Raw genomic sequence first — 24,589 nt, 5'->3', positions numbered from 1 at the left:
AGACAAAATAGAGGAAAAGGGAACGTGTACTAAAGCCGATACATAAAAAAATAAATAGATTAACTTTCGTTACGCCTGTTTAACACAGAAGGTTCAAGGGTCTTGCCCCGCTTGGAGATAGCAAAATGCTTCTCTTGCCTTGCGAATAGCGTCCCTATTTGAGTTGATGAATTCGAGAGGAACGAGTTCTATGTTGTCCATAGAATGGGCAGGAAGGGTAAAGTGATCTAAAACGGCGGTGGGTTGATCAATGTGTCGTTTGATGGCCTTTTCGATTACGCGTCTGTGCTCACCAAATCTGTCGCTGAGATGAGGTTTAGTCTCGCCTATGTATTGAACATTGCATTTGTTGCACTGTATCATATAAACCAGATTGGAAGAAGAGCAGGTCATGTGATGTCGTATTCGTCTTTGTTCGTTGGTAGAAAAAAGTATGAGACGTGGTTCCCTGTGCAATGAAAGGACACGTTTTGCACCGATTTCTGTCACAACGGAAAGCTTCCGGAGCCGAAGGGGTGGGTTCTCTGCGGTGTTTGGCCCTAGCTAGCATAGGGCCAATACGTGTAGTACGTCACGTAGGCAACGGCAGTATGATATACGATGAGAAGAAAATGCTACTAGGTATCGTTGTGAAGAACGAAAAATGTTAAGGTTGCTGGAAATGACTTGACGTATATTGTAGTAACATTTAATCCAGCTCTACCGAATATACCTCAAGTCATTTCCAGCAACCTCAACATTCGTCTTGTCCTTTCATTAGAGGGACCCCCCCCCCCCCCCCATCGGAGACAGAGCGTGATACACCAAAAACTTCCCAGAACACGTAAATCTCGTCTTTGCGTTATGTACTTCAAAGTTTATTCAGGTGCAGCAAATAGACATAGTTTTCAGAATTACTGAATTCGCTCCTTTCTTTCAATTATTTTTCGTGAGGGCAAAATACTAAATCTGGAAAGATTTTCCCGTTTTTCTAAACGCCTATTAAGTTACGCAATTTGAAAACGAGACGCTTTGTCTTTACTTTGCAACTAAGAAGTACCGTCTAGGCTAAACAAAACCTCTTCCATTTTTTGCAATCTGTACAGAATTTCCTAAGCCCTTAAGTTCCTATTTACCACTAATAAGCGAGGAGCACAGAACGAGAAATGAAGAGTTCACATTACGAAGCCTTCTTTTAAATATTTACGCAAGTGTCCAGTGCGAGTTCAAAGTTTTCGTCACTAAAACAAAAATAACATCTGATAAGCACTACCTAACAACTTTGCAGTTGATAAAAGCCTATGATACCAACCTTAACCATACAGTGCGTATTCAAATACGCACGAACTGGAACTTATTAGCTAAATTGATCAGGACATAAAAAAAATACTACTACGTAAACTTTCCAGGAAATTCAAACTACTGTGGGTTATTCGTACAACAAACACAGCAGATTTCATATATAGCGAAGTTATTCACTAACTTGCATGATAAAACTTTTGTCATACAATATTGGCAGCAACTAAAAGGAGTCTTGGTTGTTGAATGAAGTTCAGTCAAAATCTGTGTCCATCTTTGCAATTCTCAGGTCTTCCTTGTTCAACTTTAGTTTATGACTTAAGTAAGCGTTTTTGTACTTCGCCTACTTGGCATTTGAGGTTCCTTCTTGTGGAATGATATTTTAACAACAGAAAAGATGAAGATAGCACGATGTAGCCTTTTAGTCCAATAAAGTTTCACCCCGACACGGTCAGCTCCAACACCAAGCGTAACTCCAATTCCATGCCACTCATTTATTCACGTGACATCTAATCTCCTCTATTCTGGTAACTTCACCGGCTGTCGGCGAGTATCTCCTTATAACAGACTCAGAACGTGATTTCCACATCGGAAACTGTTGGTTTTTGTGGAAAATCCATTCAGAATCCGTGGCTCTGTGACTTCCACTAAGGAATCCTCTTAACCTGTCAGCTCAACATATATGTAAACGGTAGTGTCGGACAATAAAACTTCTTTGTTCATGATCAAGGCGTTACTCTTTCAGCGGAAAAACAGCACTTCACAGCGTCACTGAAAAGCCAACTGGCATGTGATATTTTGGCAGCTATTGAAGTGTCAACTCGGACCCTTCGACGAATCAGCGTTGCACTGAACGCTTGGTGGACCAAACGTTTTAATAAAATATTTGTCTGAATGAATCCTTGTTGTTGTTTAGTCACTTTCCTCATCACTGTCCTCTTCTCCTTCCTTGTGATCAGGAGGTGGCTCAAGCTTGGCGAGTTCCTGTTTCAGTAGCTCAGTATTTTGTTTCAGTGACTGCACGTGATGTGATATGGCACGGCCAACTGGCCTCCCTGATAACAAGCTTTCCGTGTCTTTGATCCATCGTTCGCACTGCTCAAGGATTTCATCCTTCTTCAGGTAAAAGTGAGCTTGGATAACCTAAACAAGCGAGTGGAATTAATACAAAAGTACCTGGAACGTTACATTCTAGGAACAGGACATAGCAAATCCCCACACGGGTTACAGTTTGGATGCTTCCGACCACACCGAACACGAAAGGAGTGAAACTATATATTGGAGTTGTTCTTGAGCGAACGGAAACTTGAATTAACGTTCTCTCATAGCATAAAAACATGTTTAGCATCTGGTAGGGTACAGGAATGGTCGGAAATGTTCGGATGACATTCGGAAACTTCGGACGACCATCAAAAATCGTTAGGGATTTCGGGATCCTCCGAAACTAACTTCCTTTGTAGTCGTACCACAACTTTATCACCTGAAAGCTGCTCCAACCCTTTATTGAGAAGTGTTCCACTGTCTTACTTAACTTGCAAACTAACCTGTTTGAAGCATGGTGACGGCTTCCTTAACTGTTCCAACATGGCCCACCGTACAGTGGCTTGGCAAATGTTCGCATCGTACTCCCGCGAGTTCTGCTGGCCAGCGGGTGTCCCTCTGGATCTCTCATATCCAGGCTCATTGAAGTAAGGCTCGTGAACCAGAATGAGCGACTGAATTGATACCAAGACCTAGGAGTTGAAAGAAACAGTTTAGAGAAAACGATGTACGCCTAACTGGGTAGAGGATCGCTCGCTCTGATAATAGGGTGGCCCACTTATTTCCCATGTAAACAATGGCTACTTGTGACTCGTCTACCAGGATCAGGTAGGCGAGTCAAACTAACTTTCCGTCGCTAGGTTTGATTTTAGAAAATTGCTTTAAACATTGCTAATGTTATATTTGTGTGTTTGATGATGTGTAAATAGTGTACATGTTAGTATTTATTGACCATATTGTACCTCCGTTGTAAACACCCCTGACATTTCTAGCTTTTTAGTTATTTCACGGTGCTGGTACCTTTAATTATTATAATTGATATCTGCTTGTAACTTATCTAAAGACATTTCTGGAGGGTACAATAAATTTTGCTGCTGTTGTTGTTGTTGGTGTTGTCAGGTTTAGCATACAAGGCATACACCCTTAAGTGCCTGCCAATAATTGGCCCTCACAGTTAAGACAGCGAGGGTCAATTATTACCTCAGTTAGCAGGGAAAGCTTTTCTTTTAGAAAAGCTTGGTAAAAATGGCTCCAGGTGGAATAACCCTCATACCAAGGACAAAAATAAACAAATAATTTTTCTACCTAAAACAGCTCTTAAGCCAGGAGCTGGGAAAAGCACAATTGTTTACCTGAAGGAAGCTCGAATTCTGTGGATTCCATTTCTCCTCTGGTCTGCCGTGCCATGTGTTCAAAATACTAAGGCACACCTGTTCATAAAACATCGCAATAAGCTCAGTTAAAACTTATGTATTTTCATCAGATTTCTTTTCAAACGGTAAGGAAATTTATAACATACCAATGGTTTGCAGTAAGTCACTACATCTACGGAACGAGTATTTATCACTGCTACCTTTTTCTTAGCATTAAGGGGATTTTCCACAATATATGCCAATGACATTCCGATTCGCGGTCGTCTCATTTTGTCAATCAGTTGTACCATAACCGCCTGAATTGCACTCCACTCAGTCATATTATCACAATATATTAGGTGCCTTAGTTACGAAACATGAATGGCACATGGAAGATGATCTTTTCATATCACGTTACAGAACTGGACTGATTTTCATTCAAAATTAATTGTGACGTTATTTTCTAAAACCTTTGCTAAATTGCAAATAGGAGTGATAATGAAGCAGGTGGAGGCAGTTTCTTACCTTTCCATCATTGTAGAGGTTTGGATTGAATCGAATGCTGTGATGACCAGTTGTCTCAAAGTTGATGTACATTGGAGACTCCGGATAGTTCTGCGGAAAATACACATCAAACTCGAAACACCCGTTCGCGTAAGGAGTGTCTGATGGACCTGTAATAAGAACCTAATGAACAAACAGAAGAGCCTTAGATTGTCAGCCTAAACTATGAAAACTATGAAACCAGTAGAATCCTCCTTAGGAAAAAAGATGGCGACTGGTACATTGGTACGTAGCAGTAGTTAGTAGCGCACAAAAACTTGATCGCTCGCAAAAATGTACAAAAAAAGTTCTAAAATCCTCAAACCTACCATACATAATGCCGCTAACACAGGAACAATTATTGCAAAAATTATGGCTTTCCTTGTTCTTTATGGTCCGCGTAAAGCTCGCATGGTATTGTGGTAAAATGTACAGCCGCCATCTTTTTTTCCTTCGGAGGATTTGCCTGCATGCTCATTAAAATGATCATGTTACAGTTTTATAAATAATGATCAGGCTTTGAAGAAGAGGCGATTATAAAGTTGTCTTTGTTTTACAACTTCACTGTTTATCATACGCAACGTTTTTGATATCATGTTAACCAGTTTCCAATCTCCATCACCCACCGGTGAACTCAAATCTCATTTTCTTAACGAGGCTGGCTAATTTCAAAGCCCTGTTCCAATGGCCTACTTAGGCAAACCCAATGAAACAGACTGTTCTTGTCAAGAACTCTGCTTTTCTCCGCAAGAGACACCTGAGATTCGCCCCAAATTAATACAGTGTCAAATATAATAGAAATAATACAAAGATTCGTGAATACCTTCATGACATCCAATCGCTCTTTATCACAGCGAACAAACACACTCGAGCTGCTAGAGAGCGGAAGTGAAGTAGCAAGTGACGACACTTCCTGCGCCAATCGCCTGGCTCGAACCATGCCTCCACTACCACCACCAGTAGCCGCTGAACGTATTGAAGACGCAAAGTGGTAGCCACCAGAATCAAACTCCAGTTTTCCGTCATCTTTCTCTATCACAATTCTGTGAGTGCCTGTATACATTGAACAGTGAACAAATTAGGACTCTAGACGAAACACAGACATGCTCTACCAGACGCATATTAACGAGCAAAACTCAAGTTATTAATCATTTTGATTTGGTCCTAGAATTAGAAGAAAACAAAGCAGGCATAAAAGCTTCCGTCGGAGCAATTCCACCTGGCCAGACATTTTAAAGTCAGGGCGGAGGACACCCAGGCCCAAATCAGTCAATAGCCGTCAATAAGACCTTTGCAACTGGAAGTTATGGGGCTTCTACAGGAAGGTGGTACAACGTAAAGGACTACCAGAAGTAGATGTATAATATGACATTAGTAAGACAGTCTTCCAAACATACTTAAACTACCTCCAAAAATACAATTGACAACAGCAGCATAACGGTAGGACTGCATTTAGGGAAGTGTAGGTGCAAAGGGAGGACAGGACAGGGAGGAAAATACTGAAAGAAACCCTTGCGTTTAATGCCAACAGTATTTTTAAAACTCAACCGAAGACTTAGTAAACCTAATCACAGACCGAATGTCACTTGCCTCGCAGGCGACTGGCATTTCAGGATATCAATTGCTATGGTCGACACTCACCAAACTGCAGTGATTTCATTTTGGCCAAGTACCTCTCCTCGGCAGAGAGAGAAGCAGCCTCCTCCGCGGGTTTATTTCCGTCTCCTTCTGTCATCTTGCTACAGCTGGCGTGCTGCTGCTGCTGTTGGTGGAATTGGTGCACCACCTTCTGCATCAGCTTGGCTGTTTCCTGGATGTCAGGTATGAGCTGTGCGAGTCCTTCCGCTTCCTGGTCCTTCTTGTCTTCTGTCGCACCCTGACCTGATGAACTAACACGTGGTACCCCTGACGTACTAGTTCCAGCTGAGGTACCTGATTCTGCTGTAGTACTTGGCGCCCCTGCTGTGCTACTTGATCCTGTCGAGGTACTTGGTTGTGCAGTGGTACTTGGTCCACCTGAGTTGTTTGGAACAGGAGAATCTTCTTTTTTACCTTGAGTTGACCTGATTGACAACACACAAGACCAAATAGTCAGCACTGTTTATCTTTTCTCAACATTTACCATGGCAACATTAAGCCCTTCTGTCCAACTTGTGATGAATGTGGAAAGTGACATACTCATTTTCTGACGAAATCTCAGCTACATAACAAATTAAGACCATCTTCTAATGTAATAGATTCTCTTTGAAAGTTTCTCTCGTTAAATTAAACTAGACCGCTTAGTAGACGTTTCCTAGCAGACATGCTTAAAATAATTACTAGAAATATTATATTATTAGTCACACTCTGGCGTTACATCCACAGACGTAACTTAGGACTATCTCGTACAGCAAAATTAACAGCACCACATGAAACAACAGCTCAATACTTTATTTCAATGGTCACACGCAAGGGTTTCATTCACAAACTTAAAAGTTAGAATAACGTTGTACAGGTTTTCATTTGAATGGTCACAAACTTCGATTTAATCCATAGACCTTAAGTTAGTACTACCAAGTACAGCATTCCAAACAGTACTACACGAAAGCACGGATCACCTGCTTCAACAGACTTTTCCCGCCTTCCAACAAACAATGGTGCCGAGTCAAGGTCTGGGATGACATAAATACAGCAAATGTATGCAAATGTCTTCCGCAACCTCGCTCTGGTACTAATGTTCGTACGCACTGAAGTGGAACGGGAAAGGTCTATTTGGTCAAAGAGATTTCAAGGCCTACCGGTATATTTTTTTTTAAAGAGATGAAAAGATCTTACCGTAAAGTTTTAGAGTAAGTGTCCACACACTGCTTCATCTTGTCCAAAAGGCTGACTATGGAAGGTGCCTCTTTTGAAGTTCTTTCTTGTTGGTTCGGGGAGTATCCACTTGAACGGGGAAGTAACAAAGGTAAAAGGACTGGGCACAAAGCAACCGCTCGGAGGACTTCGAGTACAGCCTGGTACAGAGGAACATGGCGGGCCATGTCCAGAACTAGCAAGAGAAGGAGCCAAATGGTGTGACGTTACATTCAATGCTCGCTACCCCTGTATTTAAGACTAAACCAACAATTTAACCGTATATTTTAAAAACCGCAATTTGTATGGCACGTTTGAGAATTTCTTCATTTACCAAAGCCTAACGAAAAGCGATGTAATGGTCCTTTCCGCAAACTTCGTAAAGTAATGATCCTTCAAATTGTACTTCACCTTTCATAAATATGAATTTAACATAAGAAAGGGACCAATGAATATGAAAGATAACAGATTCTGATGTTGAAGTTAAATGTTTTTTATTACTGAGCAAAAAGTTAAATAAAAACTTCCAATACCTGTAAACACAAAGATTGCTGTATTATTACATGTACGGAACATGTGAGTTCTACCAAATCGAAACAAAGTTGTAGGTTTACAACAGTTGGAAGTAAAACTGAGTCAGAAATTTAAAAAACTTTTTCATCAAACTGCTTAAGTTATACGTAAGGATAAATACCGGAGTCATTCCTTAAGTAGGATGAGAGAGCAGGAATCAGGCACGATTCCTCCAATAGCTCCAGTAGCACTACAACAAGGGGGTGGGTCCCATCAGTGCTTGATTGGGAATAATCGGTAAATGGTGCTTTGTGCGAGTCGCTCCGTTGTCCAAAAGGCTTGATGTAGCTGGCAAGGACCTAGAACACAATCACATGTCAAGAGAGAGGCATTTTTTACTCAGTGGTCATATAATTATGCAAGCTCTTGTCAGCTGAACCCTCTGACCTGGCCAGGTGTTCGTCCATTGTGTCGCACTTAAACGAAAACTTGTGGTGAGCCTTGCGCCAGATACATTACTCACAGACTGTGTTACATTGAATCTTTCCAGTCAGGAATTTTAACTGTATTGCCAACTTACTGCGCAAACCTACCGTAGTGCTAGGGGACCTGCAATAGGTCATAATCCCATTCAGACGGAATCCTCTGCGATACCTGTGGTCACTTTATGCAACAGAAACCAAAGGTTGCTAAAAGCCTGTTGAGCCCAAATGCTCGAAAAAGGAATATATTCAGGGAGTATAATTCCTATATACTCCTACTCCTTTGATCGACTGACAATATTAGGCTAAGAAACATGATACAAAGTACCCTTAACCTTCCCCAGGGTAAATACAGTGCGAGCGACAATCAAGGCTTGGGGAGGAAGAATACTACAGAGAGATGCCTTCAACTGGAGTCACGGACACAATTAATTACTGACTCAAAATGACTGAAGTGAAATAATTGTAAATAATGCACTGAAAACCATTCGGCTTTACAATCAATTACCAGACAGCGCCTGAGAGTTTGTCTGACCATGACCGCTGGCTGCACATTGGTGCCCGACCAGGTGGTGGTGAGCTTAAATTGGCGACACCTTGACATTAACATAAAGAGATGGTTTGTATGAAGCTCTCTTGTGGTACGTTCAACTCCACTCACCTGCAGAAGACACGTCACATGCTCCTCTTCGGCCTTCTGTTTCAACATAGCTTGCTCGACGTCCCAGCCAGACGATGTGGAACCTGTACCAAAACCAGTTCCTTTGGCCCAGTAGCTCCTCTCATTGCCCGCTCCAATATCATTGTCACGACACACGCTGGAGTAAGACAGATTCACATGAGAACTACAAGTGGTTGTGAAAGTAGCGGTGCATAATGTCATAGTACTGTGCCTGTGCTGTATACATCGGGGCTTCTCTATATTTCATGTGCCATATTCTAGAGTAACATTATCTTAACAGTTGTGATTATCATGCATGCTTATGCGGAACTCTAACGATACAAAATCCATCTGCTTGCAACAGGAAACAAAAACTACTTTCAGAGTAAAATCGTGACCCCATTTTTCCTCCTAGTAATCACAGCTATTTTGTTCTGTTAGAATCTCTATTAATCACCTCCAATCTCGATCTCTCCACCTCCCCACCTATTTAAAACATCAATTTGCAATTACCCCCACTCAAAACGTTACACCTTATGTACTGATCATGAAGAGTTTGTATGAAATGAAATACAAAATCTGCAGTGTTACTTCTTAAAGATAAAGATAAGATAAGAACTTTATTAACGTGTCGAAGTCGCTAGCAAACAATGTATACTAATTGGAGACACCTAACTACGATTACCTATCTAATAGTTAATACGATTACTTATCTAATAGTTAGTCTTGTCTAGGTTTATAAAGCAATGACCAGTTCTGGCAAAATGATTACTCCTTGTAGCTTTTATATACAACCTAGCTAAGGTGCAGCCCGACTTGGAAAAACGATTTTGGTGAAACGATGCAGCATATCTTCAAGTTTTCATAGTACCTTCCAGTCAATGCAGACAGAGCTTGTAAGGCCAGTTTGTGAGAGTGGCTAGTAGCTCGAGGCTTGTGATGACTTAGCACAGCAAGACACAGTAACACCATCTGGATGGCACCAACTTCCACGGCTGCCCTATGCACTGCTACACCTTCCTGTGGCACAAGTTCGCTGACTTGGAACAAGGTGCGTAGTACCCGGAATGGTAATGTCGACAGACTGCTGGCCACTGGCGATGACAAGATAGCTTCTGGAAAAAAGAAAAACACAATCACCTTGTTAGAATGGTAAGCGATGTTCATGTCAAATGGTCGTTGGTCCTGAAATATTATGTTAAAGGGATGGTTTTACGGCTTGATGCCCGCGCAAGCTTGATCGTACCTCTTTAAGTAAATCAGTTTAATAAAAAAGTGGTTTGATCTCTACATATCGACTATATGTCCAGTTCATTTTGTATTCTTTGTAATATTCTGGATATATTACTGTTGGGCAATATTCGGAGGCCAAGCCTAACATATTTATATCATTTTTCTATCCTATATGTTGCAGTTCTGGACAAGTAAGAAGAGCACCCATGAACTTTGAAGGTTTAAGTTTTATCTGGTAGCGTGACACTAATTGTCTCTTTTTTTCTAGGTTAGTAGACTAAAAGGTCCTAAAACACGTCACTGGCTTACTGGCTCCACCAAGCCAGGTATTAGGACTTAAAACTAACAAAGAGGGCTTTTTTTGTGTGCCTTTCTTCCACCTGTCTGTGGCTCTTGCATGTAATCAGTATCTACGCCGAGGGTTTGACTGACCATTTACTACAATAGCAGAATGCCTTACAATATGAGTAATCTAAATATCTGCTCGTACACAGGCGTTTCTTGATTTACTTATATACTGTCAAAAAGACATCAGTCATTCCTACCTCCATCGCCATCTTGTTTGGCACCCAGGAGCAACCTCAAAAGATAGCGAGCTCTCAAATTATCCTGAAGCAGCACTTCGTAATACCCAGGAAGACGAATGAACAAACCAAATGCTACCAGCGAATGTGCTGGAACTGTGCTAAGGACTGAAGCAGGTAGAGAGACCAAGGGCAGTGGAAGCTGGGTTGGGTATGAGGGTAACCGGTCCTCAGTGTTGTCTGCCTCAGTGCCTCCACCTTCAGTATCAGGGGTCAGAGAAGAAGGCATGATGATGTGGCAAGGTAAATGCACTGACAACTGGGCAAGTCCATCATGCTTTGCAAACACATCAAGGGGGCTCAACAATGGTGTAGCATTCGAAAATCCGTTCTGTAGACTCCCTTCGCCCTGTGTTTTACCGGTAAGTTCAATATAAGAGCTTCCACAAGGTAAGCCTCTGTTCAGTAGAGTCTGCAGCAATTGAGCCAAAGTCACAGTTTGTGGCACATCGCCGACCAGCTCATGGTAAAACGAGCATGACAAGTTATGTCTCTGATTTTGATTCCGAACAGTAGCAGGATTATTTTCCTTTGTTGCTGACGATTCATTCTTTTCAGCTCTCTTGCTTTTCACGTTCAATCCTGCAGCAAGACTAACTGATTCCAGGAATTCGAATCCTTCATAGCCAAAATCACTTGGGTCAGCTATCCCTTCCATTGGATGCTTGGTAACCTTTTCCTCCGGGGGTGTCTCGACTGGTTTGTCTGGTTTTGGAAGTAAAATTTGTTCACTAAGATTCTCAAGACTGGAGGACAACTTAGCAGTGAGTAACATAAATGAGTGTCCTGCACCAAAGCGAGGATGCCAACCTTGCTTGTGAAAGAAATCAAATCCTTTAAACGTCTGTAAATTCAAATCATTCTCAATATGCAAACAAATAGGAATGGTTTCCTCCTCCAGCAACATCTGTAAGATCAACTGTCGTATGAAGCCACTGACATGTGAGGTAACCTTGGGTTTCGATGACAAATCAGATGCATTCGATGAGGGGTGCCCTCCAATGGTCTCAACCAGGAGGCACGCCATTTTCTCTTGATTCTTGGGATGGAAATGAACACAGTTGCATAAAAGTTCCACTGTCGCAGTCTCCACAGCAAAACTGGTGTATCTAGAAATGGAAGATGCTATGCCTGGTGTGCTAAATAGTGAGCTGGTGTAAACGCCTGGTCCTGCACAGAGCTTAGACAGAAGCAGAAACCAAAACTGGTAGCCGCCTTCGCCCATCCAATCCTTGATGGCTGGCTCCTTACAACAACATGTCAGAAAACTTAAAAGGTGTTGAAGATGATTAATGGGCACACAATTTCTCTTCTGGGAGAGACTTTTCTGACTTATACTTGAAGATGCATCTTTGCCTAGATCTTGTGAATGACAAGCTGAGTGACAAAAGTCCACGATACCTTGCACCATCAGTTCAAGTAAACCAGAATTCAGAAGTATTTGACTTGTAACGTCAGATTGGCTTGCTGTTGCAAGTGTTGCAAGCCGTGATGGGGAAGACAAAAGGCTTGATAATGTTCCACCAGCATCAGCGCTTTTTTTGCGATGGTGGTTGAGCACTTCCCTTGTTCCAGTCAACTCTAAAAGCACTTCATAATACGTTGGACAAATAAATGAAAGAGCTCCTATGAGGTGGTCAATGCTTTGTTTCACAGTATCCTGGTCGGATATATTTTGTGACCAATCATAGAGAGATCTAAAAAGGGAAAGTTCAAGAGCAACACGAATAAACAATCACGCAGCGTCACAGCTATTACTCGTTAAGCCCATTATTCCACAAAATTATTTATCTATCCCATTTCTTCTACCTGTACTCCTTTCTGAGAGGAGAGACTGCAAGAGAAGTATATCTTGTCGAAAGAAGACAACATAAGAAGAATAGCCATACCCAATTTAAATCAGCAATTTGAATATGGCAATATCATCACAGAAACTATGGCAAAAGGGTTTAAATAGCGTAGGTAGATTTCCTTATCGTTGGTAACATAGTATAAGTTCTTAGTTGCATTACATAAAGAAAATGTCTTAAACACAATTGAACAAGTGGTATGTTTTTCATCACTGCAAAATCGAACTGGAACGCACCTAAAGAGCCCTTCTGAAAAATGTTGACTAACAGTAGATTCTGAATCGGTTTCCTTTGCATGCCAGATGACTGCAGCTATAGCCTGGATGTGACCGGGTGCCGTCTGTATCGAGGCTGATGAATTGCATATGGATCCTAACCAAGATGACATAACTGACAACCTGCAAAACAAGGAAAAGCTTCAATCACAAATGTATGGAGATTGACCTCCTCACTAGTCAACACAGTGAAAATCATTGTGCCTTTTTGAACAAGAACAAGGATTGCAATTAATTTAAAAGAAGACACGACACTTTGCAAAGAGACAAACATGCTTTGGTTACCTAAACTATTTTCAGTGGACAAATAAAGCCTGAAAAAAATTCACTACATCCTAGTAAAATACCTGATTCTACCTATGGTAATTATAGCGAGGTGTAGCAACAATTGGAAGGAGTGCACGTTACGTCCTAAATCAGAAATGTCTTGATGGAATACACTATTAATAATCTACATGGCATCACGTCTACACCAAAACAACTTTAATCCAACAAAGTATCAACAGTCAGCTTAGCTCAATGGCGAATTAACAAATTGATGTCAGTTTTTTATACGTCTATCCTCTTATTGATGATAAATTGCGTCATAACGTTGTCAAAATAGCTGTGGAACCACGACGAAATTTATCATCAACAAAGGGGGCAGACGCATAAAAAACTGACGTCAATTTGGTTTTTACAATAGCAAGACCCCAAAATGGTCAAATGCCGAGCATAAATCTGGCGATACCTGTCTTGATACGAAGAATCCTGTTTCTTCCCAAGTTGATAGATTAGTTCCACTGTGGCTACGTTCACAACTGGTCCTCTCATTCTTTCCTCGTCACTTGGACATTTAAGAAGCTGCTTAATTAACATCGTCCCCAGCTCTGGAAACTGCACGGATAACTTCATGAGCACCAGTTCTAGACAAGCAGACCATCCCTCACTGAGAAGATAAGAAATCAAAGAGACAAATCTGTGATGGGACTAAACTCAGTAGCGCAATTGCAAAATTCAGATTTTCAGTGATCCAAGACTAATTGAATGCAGGTGCAGATAAAGAACACTTTGATAACACCAATTTTTAATACCTAGGATTGCACATTAACTTATCGGAACTGTAGCTGAAGAAGAACGGAACCACATCTTCTGTTTTAAATCTCAAAGAAAAGGATTACTTTCTTTGTCCATGACACTTATCAATCTCTACAATCCCTTTGGTACAAATTAAGAACTGCCATCATCCAGGTAGATTGCGAAAGCAGTTCACTGGTGTTTTATGAAATAGAGCGAAGGCCAGGAAAAATGCATCAGCAGGGAGATCTGGTACCCCAACTACAAATCCCACCACTTTTTGCAAACACTGGAGTGAGACTTTACCTTTGTGGTGATAACAGCAACCTGACACAAGTGCTAAATACATCTGAGAGCAGTGTTGAGGGATCCTTTGTCTCCTGATACAAGTTGGCTCCTTGGGAGAGGCACTGACCCAGTAACTGAATCCAACCAAGACTGAGGAAAACAACACGACTTGTTTTAGAATATGACTTGCTCTCACAAGCTAGAGTTTCATTTGCTATTCAGGCGGATGAAACGGGCTTTTTTTCTTTTTTTAAAATGAACGTAAAAATCAGGTATTCATATTAATAGACTGGTAGGGTAGATAAGGGCTTCATTGCATACAAGAACAAAAAGTCAAAGGAAATAAATCTCACTCCCAGAAGTGATTGATTTTCTGTCATTAACTGTATTGATGAATTGTTGTAATGACTGTTACAATTTATTGTCAGGACACGGCACTCCAGGTCAGAATATACTTATGAATGTCGGCACCCGTTCGCGTCCTTCATATCCTTTATATGTCATGCTGATTGATAGAAGCTGGTAATGGATTATGTCTAGTACATCAATGCTAAGGTAGCTGAAGCACAAAATGACAAATCTGTGAAGTTTCCATTGTTTCTTTATTCCCATGAGAGACTTCGAAATCCAGACAAACATGTCGGGTAAGCATCAAATCTCTCCAAACGTTCTTAAACACAACTGCATGTAGGCACAGGTACTTTTCTATGTGATCCCACAATTGCTCATAGTTAGCAAGTGAATATAATGACGGCACTAACCATTTTGACTGAAAAACTAAGTTACCAAAAAGAAAATTAGAAAGCTGTAAGGAAAAGTGTCGATCTTGAGCCCAGTAATATTGTTATATACTTCACATGTAAAATCCCCTTTTAAACATTCAGGTATTTCTTTGTGTTTACCTAACTGCTTGACCCTTCAAGGTTTGGAGTTCTTGGTTCACTAAGCTCTGAGATCCATGCAGTGATGTTCCCATAACCTTGATCTGTGACAGCCCCAAGACACGAGAGTCCCGTGGACAATGACAGTGAATGTGGACATGCTGCAGAGGATAAAAATAGAAATGTACAAGAGATTAGAAACATGGCTGGATTTGCCAGCCATGGGAGCAGTCTCCATCTAGAAGCTGGCTACCAATAGGGGAAGCTCCAGGATGTCTCAGGCATCCAACCTCCATTTAGCGATACAATTGTTAAAGGAAAACGACTAAGACGTCAACATAGAAAAAGATATCCTACCTGGGCTACTTGAGTTTGTTCAAGTTTAAGCTTGATAACTGTAATTCCAGTGGTGAGAACTGGTTCACAAACGGGAACAAGGACGTGACTATCATTACTGATATCAAGTGACACATGTGACGGGCATGCTGAAAAGATAGTAACGAGAAGCTTTACTCTGAGTACAAAAAAGAGACTACGGCTTAAGGGATACATATCACCTAAATCAACAGCCAACAGGCTAGAAACTTTGTAAATCGAAATGCATTTGTAGGTATTACCCACATCGGGTTTAGGGAACTTGGGTTAAAAATCCCTAGTAACTGGGCTAGTAACTTTGCAATGTAAAGCTTAAACTTAAGTTGCGCATGGGCCACTGGCCAACAAGGCACGATCTCATCCCAGTATCCGTAGGATGAGGCGACTAGGAGCATCACTAGTCCCCGTGAATGGGCTCCTACTCCAATGGAATTTCCCAAGGATCACTAGTACCCATTTTATATTCTAGGTCAAGAGGAACAGTGTAGGGTAAGGTGTCCTACCCTAGAACATGTCACAACGATGCAAAGCTCAAAACCAGGTTTCTTTATTCAGAAATCAAAATCGTACAATTATTAGAACAGTCAAGCCCCACAAATTTGGACAACAAAGGGACCACAGAAAGTGTTTTAATTAAACAGTTGTATAGTGTGAGTGACATCAGTTACATGGAGTATGGAATCCCAAAGCAGGCAAATAAACAAGATGAGCACTTACTTGAAAGGCCCGTGGAATGTGGCTGAATGTGCACCTCATGTAACAAGATGGCTGTGGGAAGACTAACAACCAACTCACACCATTCCTCATTGGCAGGAAATCTGAATGACCATGCTGCAGACCGAGCACGACGATGCTGAGCTGTGGCTTTCAACAGGGCATCAGGAGGATGCCTGGGCGAGGAAGTGCAGTGAATACTTCCTGCAAAACAGAAGACAAACAACAATGCGAAAAATTCCTTTCACAAACATAGAATCACCATAAGTTGAATGCAACATGCACATCTGTTCAGACTATAAAAACCAAGAACCAAGAAAAAAAAATGCAAGAACTAACCATATGGGGCAAAGTTGATCACTCGTTTGGTCCAATCGTTCTCTCCAGTAGCTGTTAAACCCCTGCTGGGTTCACTCCTGCTAGCCCTACTTGTCAACTCTTGCATAACAGAGAGAAGACCATGGGATGTATGGTCCAGGGAAGTTGCCTGCCCTGCTACAATTGCCTTACACACAATGTCAAGACCACCTAAGTGAATGAATAATACATGTAAAATGAATAACAGTGGTAAAATAAGGAAGGGAAAGCCCGCATCTCATTCACACAAAGTGGAAATACCTTCCCCATGGCTACAAATACTGCTATCCACTTTATCTACACCTGACGAGGCGTGCATATTGAAAATAAATAATTTCTTTTAAAGGTGCCCTGACTTCCTGGAAATTTAAATTCATGCACACTCTTGCTGCAAGACAGTTCCAGTTTAATACCAAGAATAGGAATATGGGTTATTATGCTCCAACTGGGAAATTCTTAGAAAATCTTCATGAGATTCACTATCCAGAGCCAAGATTTGATTTGCAAATACTTCAGTCAGTAGCAACTCACAGGTTAGCAATAGTGCAGGTGTAATACTTGCAGTGGGTGACAACGTTTTCACCACTCCATGTCCATAGTTTACAAACTCTCTCAGGAATACATAATTTAAATAAAACTCACCCTTTTCGTAAAACTGAGTCACAGCTTGAGAGGAACCAAAAAGTTTGAACAAAAACCAAAGCAGCGCGTCTGATAGATGCCTAACAGATGTTGAAGATAACTCTACATCTTCTGTTGTGGATGTCTGGAGATATGCCAGGACTCCATCAACTAATACCTCAAGGTCAGCAACTTGGTTTTGAATGACACACAAAAGTTGCAAGACTCCATCTTCAACTGAAGTGGCCTTCCCAGAGATCTTCCCATCAGCTGACAATTTTTCCTGGGAAATGGAAGCTTCTGAGCCTAGCACTCCTTGTTTATCCGTAGAACATTGATTGAGGCATTCCAACAGACACAGGAGTAACTCTTTCTCAGTTACCAATTTATCAGTCAAAGTGACTGATGTTGAACTGCTGCTGCTACCATTGGTTGGCACACCTTGCAATTCAGTGGAATTCTGTCCTTGACTACTTTCAGCAATAACATCTACCACTGTTTGATTTCTGTTGTTGCCAAGAGGCTTCACTGGAGAGTTCTGTAATATCTGGATGATTAAACTAAGTAGCTGAAGAAGCCATGCACTATTATCCAGCTTGTCAGCACTCACTCCATTCGGAGCTGAGGCAAGGACATCAGTGGAAGGAAGAAGACTAATGCCCCTCTTGTGGGTGAGGTGATTCAAAGAAAGTTCTGCAGTAGCTTTTGCAAGTCGTATCACAACACTAGGCTCTACTTGATGCCATACAGCATTTGCGTTTCCTGCTAATAAGTCAATGACCGGTTCCATCTGCAGTACTGCCTGTCTGTTGGCGAGTCTGCAATGTATAGAAAGAAAACAGTTACGTAGCTTCTTCAGTGCAATTGCTCAGGTTAAAGTGGTCCTCAAAATGACTGCTGTTGGAAGCTGACATTTCAGTATTCAGAACAGAAGTCGTCTTTGGAGCCAAGTGATGTTCTTGACTCTGGAGCTGACTTCTGTTCAGCTTGTTAAAACATCAGTCACCAAAACTCTAATATGGATGATCAAAACAATTTCTTTCCCTAAGGAGGTAGACTATTCAGATTGCTATTTGAATCTGTTTTTCATGGAATGCTCTTGGAAGTTACTCTAGTATCTTGCCATCTTGCCATCGGAGTTTTATCCCAGCAACAATAAAAGTCCACGCAAACTGGATTGCCTAAATTGGGCAGAAGATTGACTAAAAGGAATCCTACTGAATCTTAACACTCAATGGCAAGGGTAAGATCTGTCAATGAGCATCAGCTCTAGGAGTGAATGTAGAGCTTGGGACATGATAAAATTAAAAATAGCCAAGGTACTCTACGTTTTGCACGTTTCACTACGTAAAGTGTTCTATGTTTGAATCTTCAGGGCTTATACAACATTTGTAGACTCACAAACAGCTATGAAGCCAAAATAGAGAACATTACTCATTCATGTACTGTAGACATGAATATACATTTCTGAGCTCAGGTTTTGGCCTTGGTTGTCTTAGCGCACCACAATCCTCTCTACCACCAGGCTAGGGTTTGAACCTGGACCACTTGATCTGGAGTTCTGTAAGCTAACCATTTGACCACCACGCATTGCATTAACCTTACCCTTCATTTAAAGTATATGCATAAACATTAATTCAAAAGGCCAATATGACAAAAGCAAAAGAACAGTACCTTCCTGTACAAAGTTCAAGTATCGTCCGAAGCAACAGCTCTTGGAATACCTGGGAAAGTGTTGCATCATTGTGGCCCTGTACAGCAGACTGCAAAGAAGTCAGAAATGCTTTAACTGGTTTGGAATTGGGTGAGATAGGATGTGATCCAAATGATGGCATCTGCAATAGTAGCCTAACTAAAAATTTGAGAAGATTTTCATTACTAAGAAACGCCTGAAGTTCGGGGTTAGCACAGTTCATCAACTGCCCTTCACACAAAACTGTAAGGACTTGTATGCAATGTTGCTGGGTTTGTGGAGATGTTCCTGGCTGGTTCACTACGTGTGACATTAAATTTCTCAGTGATGCTGTATCAAGTTGCAAGCTGCTACAACATAGTCGAATCTTTAGCCACAACTGCAGAAGAGATGGGATATCTACATCTGGACTGTTGCAGTCTTTAAAGATCTCACTAAATGCTGCCTGCAGTGTCTCTTCTACTAAGGAGCCATTCATATTTCTAGGCAGAGTCCTTCTTGGCTGCTCAGTGGTCCCTTTCGAGGATGGCATCGTGGTACTCAATGCCTTTGCAATAGCATCCACTTGGAGAAGCTCTAACATTTTAAGATCTTGTTCTGCTTCCATCTCAACACCAAGTTCTAGCCGCATGTCAATGGCAGATGAAAGTTTTACTGGAGGTGGACCGATTTTTGCTTCCCATGAAGATGGCATTACTGGCTTCTCATGCACTGGTGTTGGCTGTGGCATCTCATTGCTATTACCAATGTCACCTAACTCTCCCATCCAACCTGGGGCCTGAAGTTCTCCCTCAGAAGGCAAGTCATAATCCGGATATAAATCATACGAACTAACATATTCCAAATCAGCCAGAAGAATACTCTTTTCCTTAGCTTCCATGATGCTTGTCACAGGTGGACTTTCTGTGCCATTTTTTGGAACTGCAGGAGTTTGTGCGGTTCCATTCTTTGGAGTATCACATGATTTGCTTCCTTGTCCACCTAGGTAGACATAACAACAGTTACTAATAATTATAATAACTATGAGCACACAAGAGCCAGACACTTTTTACAGCACAAGTTTACTTTATGGGATGCACAATTCAGCAGTAAAATCTGCAATGGCTCAGTGTCACACAGACTACTGGGGCATATGCTGGTTTCCATTGTAGCAAGCAACTAACAAATCTACTCCCTCTGCATTATATAGCATTAAGACAGGGTCACCACTGAGCATTAAAATTGCTGAGATCCATTTATACACCCAGGTGGATGGAGGAAGCGCACTGCATGGCATGAACCTAGACCACTTGATTTAGAAAGGATGCACAATCAGGCCACCACATGTGCAACTATAGTTCAACACATAATGTGCTAATAATTTCAAATCATCCTTGCACTGTAGACATTCTCAGCGAAATACAATCACGCTTGAGGTTATTCCCTCATTTAGGAATTAGAATGAAAATCAGCATTACGAATCATCAGTCAATCCTGTTACCCATACCTTGAAGAAGATCCTGTAAAAGAGATGTCAGGGAATGAGAAGCCCAGGGCCCTCCCCAGTGGGCGGTGTGAGTTCCACTTGGCATTATACACATCCTCATAAGCTGCTCCAGCTGACTGTCTGTCACTACATCGGCAAGACAAATGGATGGTTCACTTACACACGACAGGTGAGCTACAACCTGGAAAAGCAAGTAAGAGCAGCAAAAACATGAAAATTATATGAGAGATCTTTTGATAATGATAAAACAAAACATCTTGATTGGCAAGACTTCAAATGTATGCTTTGGTTGAATGGCTAATTCTTTAGAAACCTAAAACAGTTATGACATAACATTACCTTTTCTTGGCCCTGGTTTCTCACAATGGAATAATGGCTATTTTACAGTATGTAATCTGATACAAACACTACTCCCTGTTACTTCTGAAAAGAAATGCCAGCCACCATAATTTGGCATCACTGCGTACACATAATTTTGAAAAAAAAAATCCTTATTTCCCAATCCAAAGCAAAAATGGTTAAAACATACGCAGTGCACGCTGCCCAAAATGCAGTTTTTACCTCACCTTGCATGCAACCAAAAACAACTCAACACTGCAGGTGGAGTTCATGCTCAGAATAAAGCTGATCATTTTCCGCATGACAGGAACTGTGGTGTTTGCTGGAAGAGGAGTGCTTGTTGAAAACACTGTTGGCTGAGATGTTGTCCTTTCAGGTTGTGGTTTTCCTTCATCAACAAGACGACGCAGTTTGGGCAAGCCCTTCATGTGCTAATAAACAATTGCAATATATGAGTAAGGTCAAACTTATTCAAGGCACCAGCTATACCACACCCAGTCAAAAAGCCAGTTGTCTTACCTACCCTTGACAAACAAAATACAGTATACTTAACTGAAGATCAGTGTGCCACTATACCAGTATAGTACAATGTAATACTACCGGAACATTTGGAGCACTACTTTTGAAATTCAGTAAATCTCTTCATTGCCAAATGTTTGTGATAATCAAATGGGTTACCTCAATTTCTTTAGGCAACTGTTTTTTTTCTTTTAGGCAACTGGTGATTTACAGCACTATGTTACAACAACAACAACAACAACAACAAAAACAATAACAACACACACACATACCCCACATGTAATTCTGCACTGTGGTTGATAAGACTTAAGTTTGCCTACTGAAATGTTTTCACACTAGTTATCTAAATCTCTCTGTTTATAAGCACACTCAAAAACCCAAATAAACAAACAAACAAACAAGCAGACAACCAGTTAAAAAAAACAAACGAATCAAAACATTACATTTCTTTCCAGAGACATCTTCAGTACCTTGTAGGGTTGCTTTCCATTTCCCTTCGTTAGGCTCTGCTGTGATGGAGAATAATCTGATTGTGGTTTCATTGCTGGTGGCTTTTTTGGAAATACACACTTGCTCATTTTCATGTGCTTCTGCCAACGAGAGAAACTGTTATCACTGCTTTGGCCAGCTGGCTGAGTTGCTGGCATTGGAAGCATGAAGTCCCATCTACTTCGTTTGCAGGATTTATTACTTTTTGCAGGCTTGGATGACCTGCTCTTACTTGAAGTAGGGGTGGATGTACCACCATTTTTGTCATTTGAACCTTTGGAATTGTCTTCATTTTCAGCTAAAAGAAACAGAAAAAAACCGGATTAGAATGGCCTCCTATGAAAGGCTTATGTGGCTTCACATCAAGAATGTGGTAATAATTACTCCTCAGAAAAGGTGAATATTGGACAATAGCCCTTTTTACGGTTAATTTTTCTCATTCGCATTACAATGTAATCCAATGTGTATGCGAGGCAATTTCGGGTTAAAACTACAAAATAGCCCGAAATTGCCTCACATACACGCTAGATTTTATTGTCATGCAAACGAGCAAAGGTAACCATGAAAAGGGCTATTGCAACAAAAGCCTTTACTTAAGATATTAACTACTTGATATGTAGGTATGTAAATAAACTGCACAACCATTTGGCAGTAAATGGCACTAGGTTGCAGGGTGCACCCTGGCATAAAATAGGGTGGAAGCAACACACCCATTAACCCTGCAAAGCAAAGGTAAAGGGGTGGCAGCAACACACCCTGCAAGTAAGGGATGTTCTAACAAGTGCAGTGCATAGCACACCTGGTGAATAACGTGTAAAACTTAAGGGGATGTGAAGTCATAAGAGTGGCACATGTCACATCTAGTGACTAATGCTAAGGAGGGGTCAGGGTCCCACCCAGCCTGCTACGTGTAAGGCTAAGTAGCAGTGTGCACCCATACCTGTAGTACAGCTTTTTCCAATAAAGGAAGAGTGAGGTGGAAAAGGCAGAATACAGTGGGCTGGATTACTAATTGTCACGCACATGGCAATGCAAGGTGCTGTGCTCTTTCAGGCCAATGGAGACCAAAATCAGTTCAAAAAACTAGGAGTTGAAAAGAGCCTAGTTTGAGATAATCAGCAGTAAATAACTAGAAAAACAAGGGCAAATCCAAGTGAAATGACACTGAGTTAGCAATAGCAGGAAGTTATAACGGCAAAATCTTCCTCAAAAAATACTGGTGGTAATCTGGCAATAAACTAGCCTTACATCAAAGAGAAATTACCAATACTCCTCTTCTTCCCTTCATGCTACCAAAACAGGAGGTGACTTCTGACCTAATGGGCCACTAGGCTCAAACACGGGCTTGACCTTTATAAGTAATCTAACATTGTAACTAACCTGTTCCAGATGAAGTAGGTTCACATTGAACTATGCATGTGTCAAGAACATGTTGCAAGAGGAGTAAAAGCCAGCCAACCAATGTCAAGTCCACTGACTCCAAATCTACTTTGAGGTTCTTTAGTAGCAGAAGTCCATCCAAGAGGCTCAGAAAACTTGCGAGCACTGATTCAAGAGAAGGAGATTGCTGGCTCAAACTCACAAGTACTGCGAACAACCTAAAAATGCAGAACATGGTCAACTCACACGCATTTCACATTGCATTTTGCTGTAAGAACACTCTTCTTACCAAAGGTGCATATGTAAGTAATTATCACAACAAACTTTTTGATAGTAAATATGTTTAGCTACTATGGATGTAAAGAAACACCAAGGAAAGTTCCATACCTTTCTTGTGGGAAGGTGCACTTCTGGTCAGAAGAAAAGAACTCTTTCAGGACACTGGACAAAAATTCACCCCACCAAGGCTTACTTCCACAGGCATTCAGGAGAAGAGCACCAACTCTCTCACGCTTCTGAGGGGAGCCACGTACACACAGATTTCGGAAAAGGTTTTCACACATTGCTGGGGTGACTTGACTTAGCCATGGTTGCCACTCGAGTGCTAGTTTAGGTTTTGCCAGATAACCATCTAAAGAAGGCCCAACACCCATCAGTGCCACCACAGTGTCAATTAAACAGTTGCAAATCACCTGTAGGTGATCATATTTAGCTTCATCTAAGGAGAAAACTACACTGCTACTCTCTGCATTTGAAGTAAGTCTGATAATGGATTGCTCTACAAGGTTAAGCTGACGCTGCAGGTTCATACATTGGTTGTAAGCTTTGTGGACCTTCTTTTCTTCCTCAGTAAGAGATGCACCTTTAACAGTGACGCCCATCCTGGGATTCTTTGGCTCAGATGATTGTAGCAGGATTCGAAGCTGGGTGCAAGCCAAATTGTAGTGACAATGGATGTCTTCCAGAAGATTTTGCAGTATAGGTAAACACTGTTGGTCATTACAACCTGCATCTAGTAGCTGAGTTTCTCCATTTATTGAAGTCTGACCACACAATGGGTGACCATAGAATTCTCCAATCTTCACACGTGCCTTTGCATTTGTCTTGGGCCTTCCTACCACAGTCAACTATGTTTTAAGAAATTAGTGAAAGATGTTAATGAATAATTGGCAGACAAATGAAAATTGTGGATAGAAAACTACTCTGTTAGAATGTTATTCCTAGTGAAAAGAGATGTTCAACTGACTGTTTGATAATTTCCAACCATATCTTTGAAACAATGGAGAGTATCTTTATAACTTTGTTTAGTCTGATCACAGTAATAAATACTCGTTGTTGAAGTTCACTTGCCTTGACATATCGGCACACAGGGGGAGGTAAAAGGTCCTTGAGGACACAGGCACAAAGGTTAATGTCTGACACCACCGCAACCCTCTGAACATCTGGATCATCCCACAGAGTCCAAACATCAACAGACAATGACATTATGTCGGAGCACTGAGGAATCAGCACATCTGTCAACTGGACAACACAGCCAAAGTCTAGAATGACATGATGACGAGCACCTGCATGAAGACGGTCAATCACCAGCATCTGAGGTTGAGGGGGCTATGATAAGAGAAACAGAATGAACCAATACAATAATTTTTTTATTCTTCGCTTCTATTACTGACTTTTTTAAACTCATTTATAGCTACAATTGTAGGTCTCCCCTGTTATTAGAGTGTTTTCCCCTGGGTAAGCTTTT

General features: G+C 41.2%; 1 protein-coding gene across 2 annotated transcripts in view; it reads right to left on the bottom strand.

The window, feature by feature from the left end:
- Positions 1-835: 835 nt before the first annotated feature.
- Positions 836-24,589, bottom strand: part of LOC110046757 (dual E2 ubiquitin-conjugating enzyme/E3 ubiquitin-protein ligase BIRC6-like) — a 41,583-nt gene continuing 17,829 nt past the window's right edge. For both annotated transcript variants that reach the window (XM_089292541.1, XM_089292542.1), the window contains exons 18-43: positions 24,193-24,450; positions 23,230-23,969; positions 22,843-23,060; positions 21,444-21,760; positions 20,682-20,885; positions 20,116-20,296; positions 18,611-19,610; positions 16,958-17,754; positions 16,298-16,486; positions 15,962-16,162; positions 15,227-15,354; positions 14,891-15,030; positions 14,007-14,138; positions 13,375-13,572; positions 12,606-12,767; positions 10,481-12,216; positions 9,574-9,817; positions 8,703-8,859; positions 7,741-7,918; positions 7,029-7,242; positions 5,856-6,277; positions 5,038-5,267; positions 4,197-4,358; positions 3,672-3,749; positions 2,823-3,011; positions 836-2,421 (exon numbers count right to left, since the gene is read on the bottom strand). In XM_089292541.1, the coding sequence (XP_089148667.1) occupies positions 2,191-2,421; positions 2,823-3,011; positions 3,672-3,749; positions 4,197-4,358; positions 5,038-5,267; positions 5,856-6,277; positions 7,029-7,242; positions 7,741-7,918; positions 8,703-8,859; positions 9,574-9,817; positions 10,481-12,216; positions 12,606-12,767; positions 13,375-13,572; positions 14,007-14,138; positions 14,891-15,030; positions 15,227-15,354; positions 15,962-16,162; positions 16,298-16,486; positions 16,958-17,754; positions 18,611-19,610; positions 20,116-20,296; positions 20,682-20,885; positions 21,444-21,760; positions 22,843-23,060; positions 23,230-23,969; positions 24,193-24,450 (8,706 nt within the window). In that variant the 3' untranslated portion in view covers positions 836-2,190. The remainder of the gene's footprint in view (positions 2,422-2,822; positions 3,012-3,671; positions 3,750-4,196; positions 4,359-5,037; positions 5,268-5,855; positions 6,278-7,028; positions 7,243-7,740; positions 7,919-8,702; positions 8,860-9,573; positions 9,818-10,480; positions 12,217-12,605; positions 12,768-13,374; positions 13,573-14,006; positions 14,139-14,890; positions 15,031-15,226; positions 15,355-15,961; positions 16,163-16,297; positions 16,487-16,957; positions 17,755-18,610; positions 19,611-20,115; positions 20,297-20,681; positions 20,886-21,443; positions 21,761-22,842; positions 23,061-23,229; positions 23,970-24,192; positions 24,451-24,589) is intronic.

This window comes from Orbicella faveolata, unplaced genomic scaffold, assembly GCF_042242905.1.
Source record: "Orbicella faveolata isolate gen_17 unplaced genomic scaffold, um_ofav_v1 contig_24, whole genome shotgun sequence".
Classification (NCBI taxonomy): Eukaryota; Metazoa; Cnidaria; class Anthozoa; order Scleractinia; family Merulinidae; genus Orbicella; species Orbicella faveolata.
This window is presented reverse-complemented; position numbering and strand designations above follow the sequence as displayed.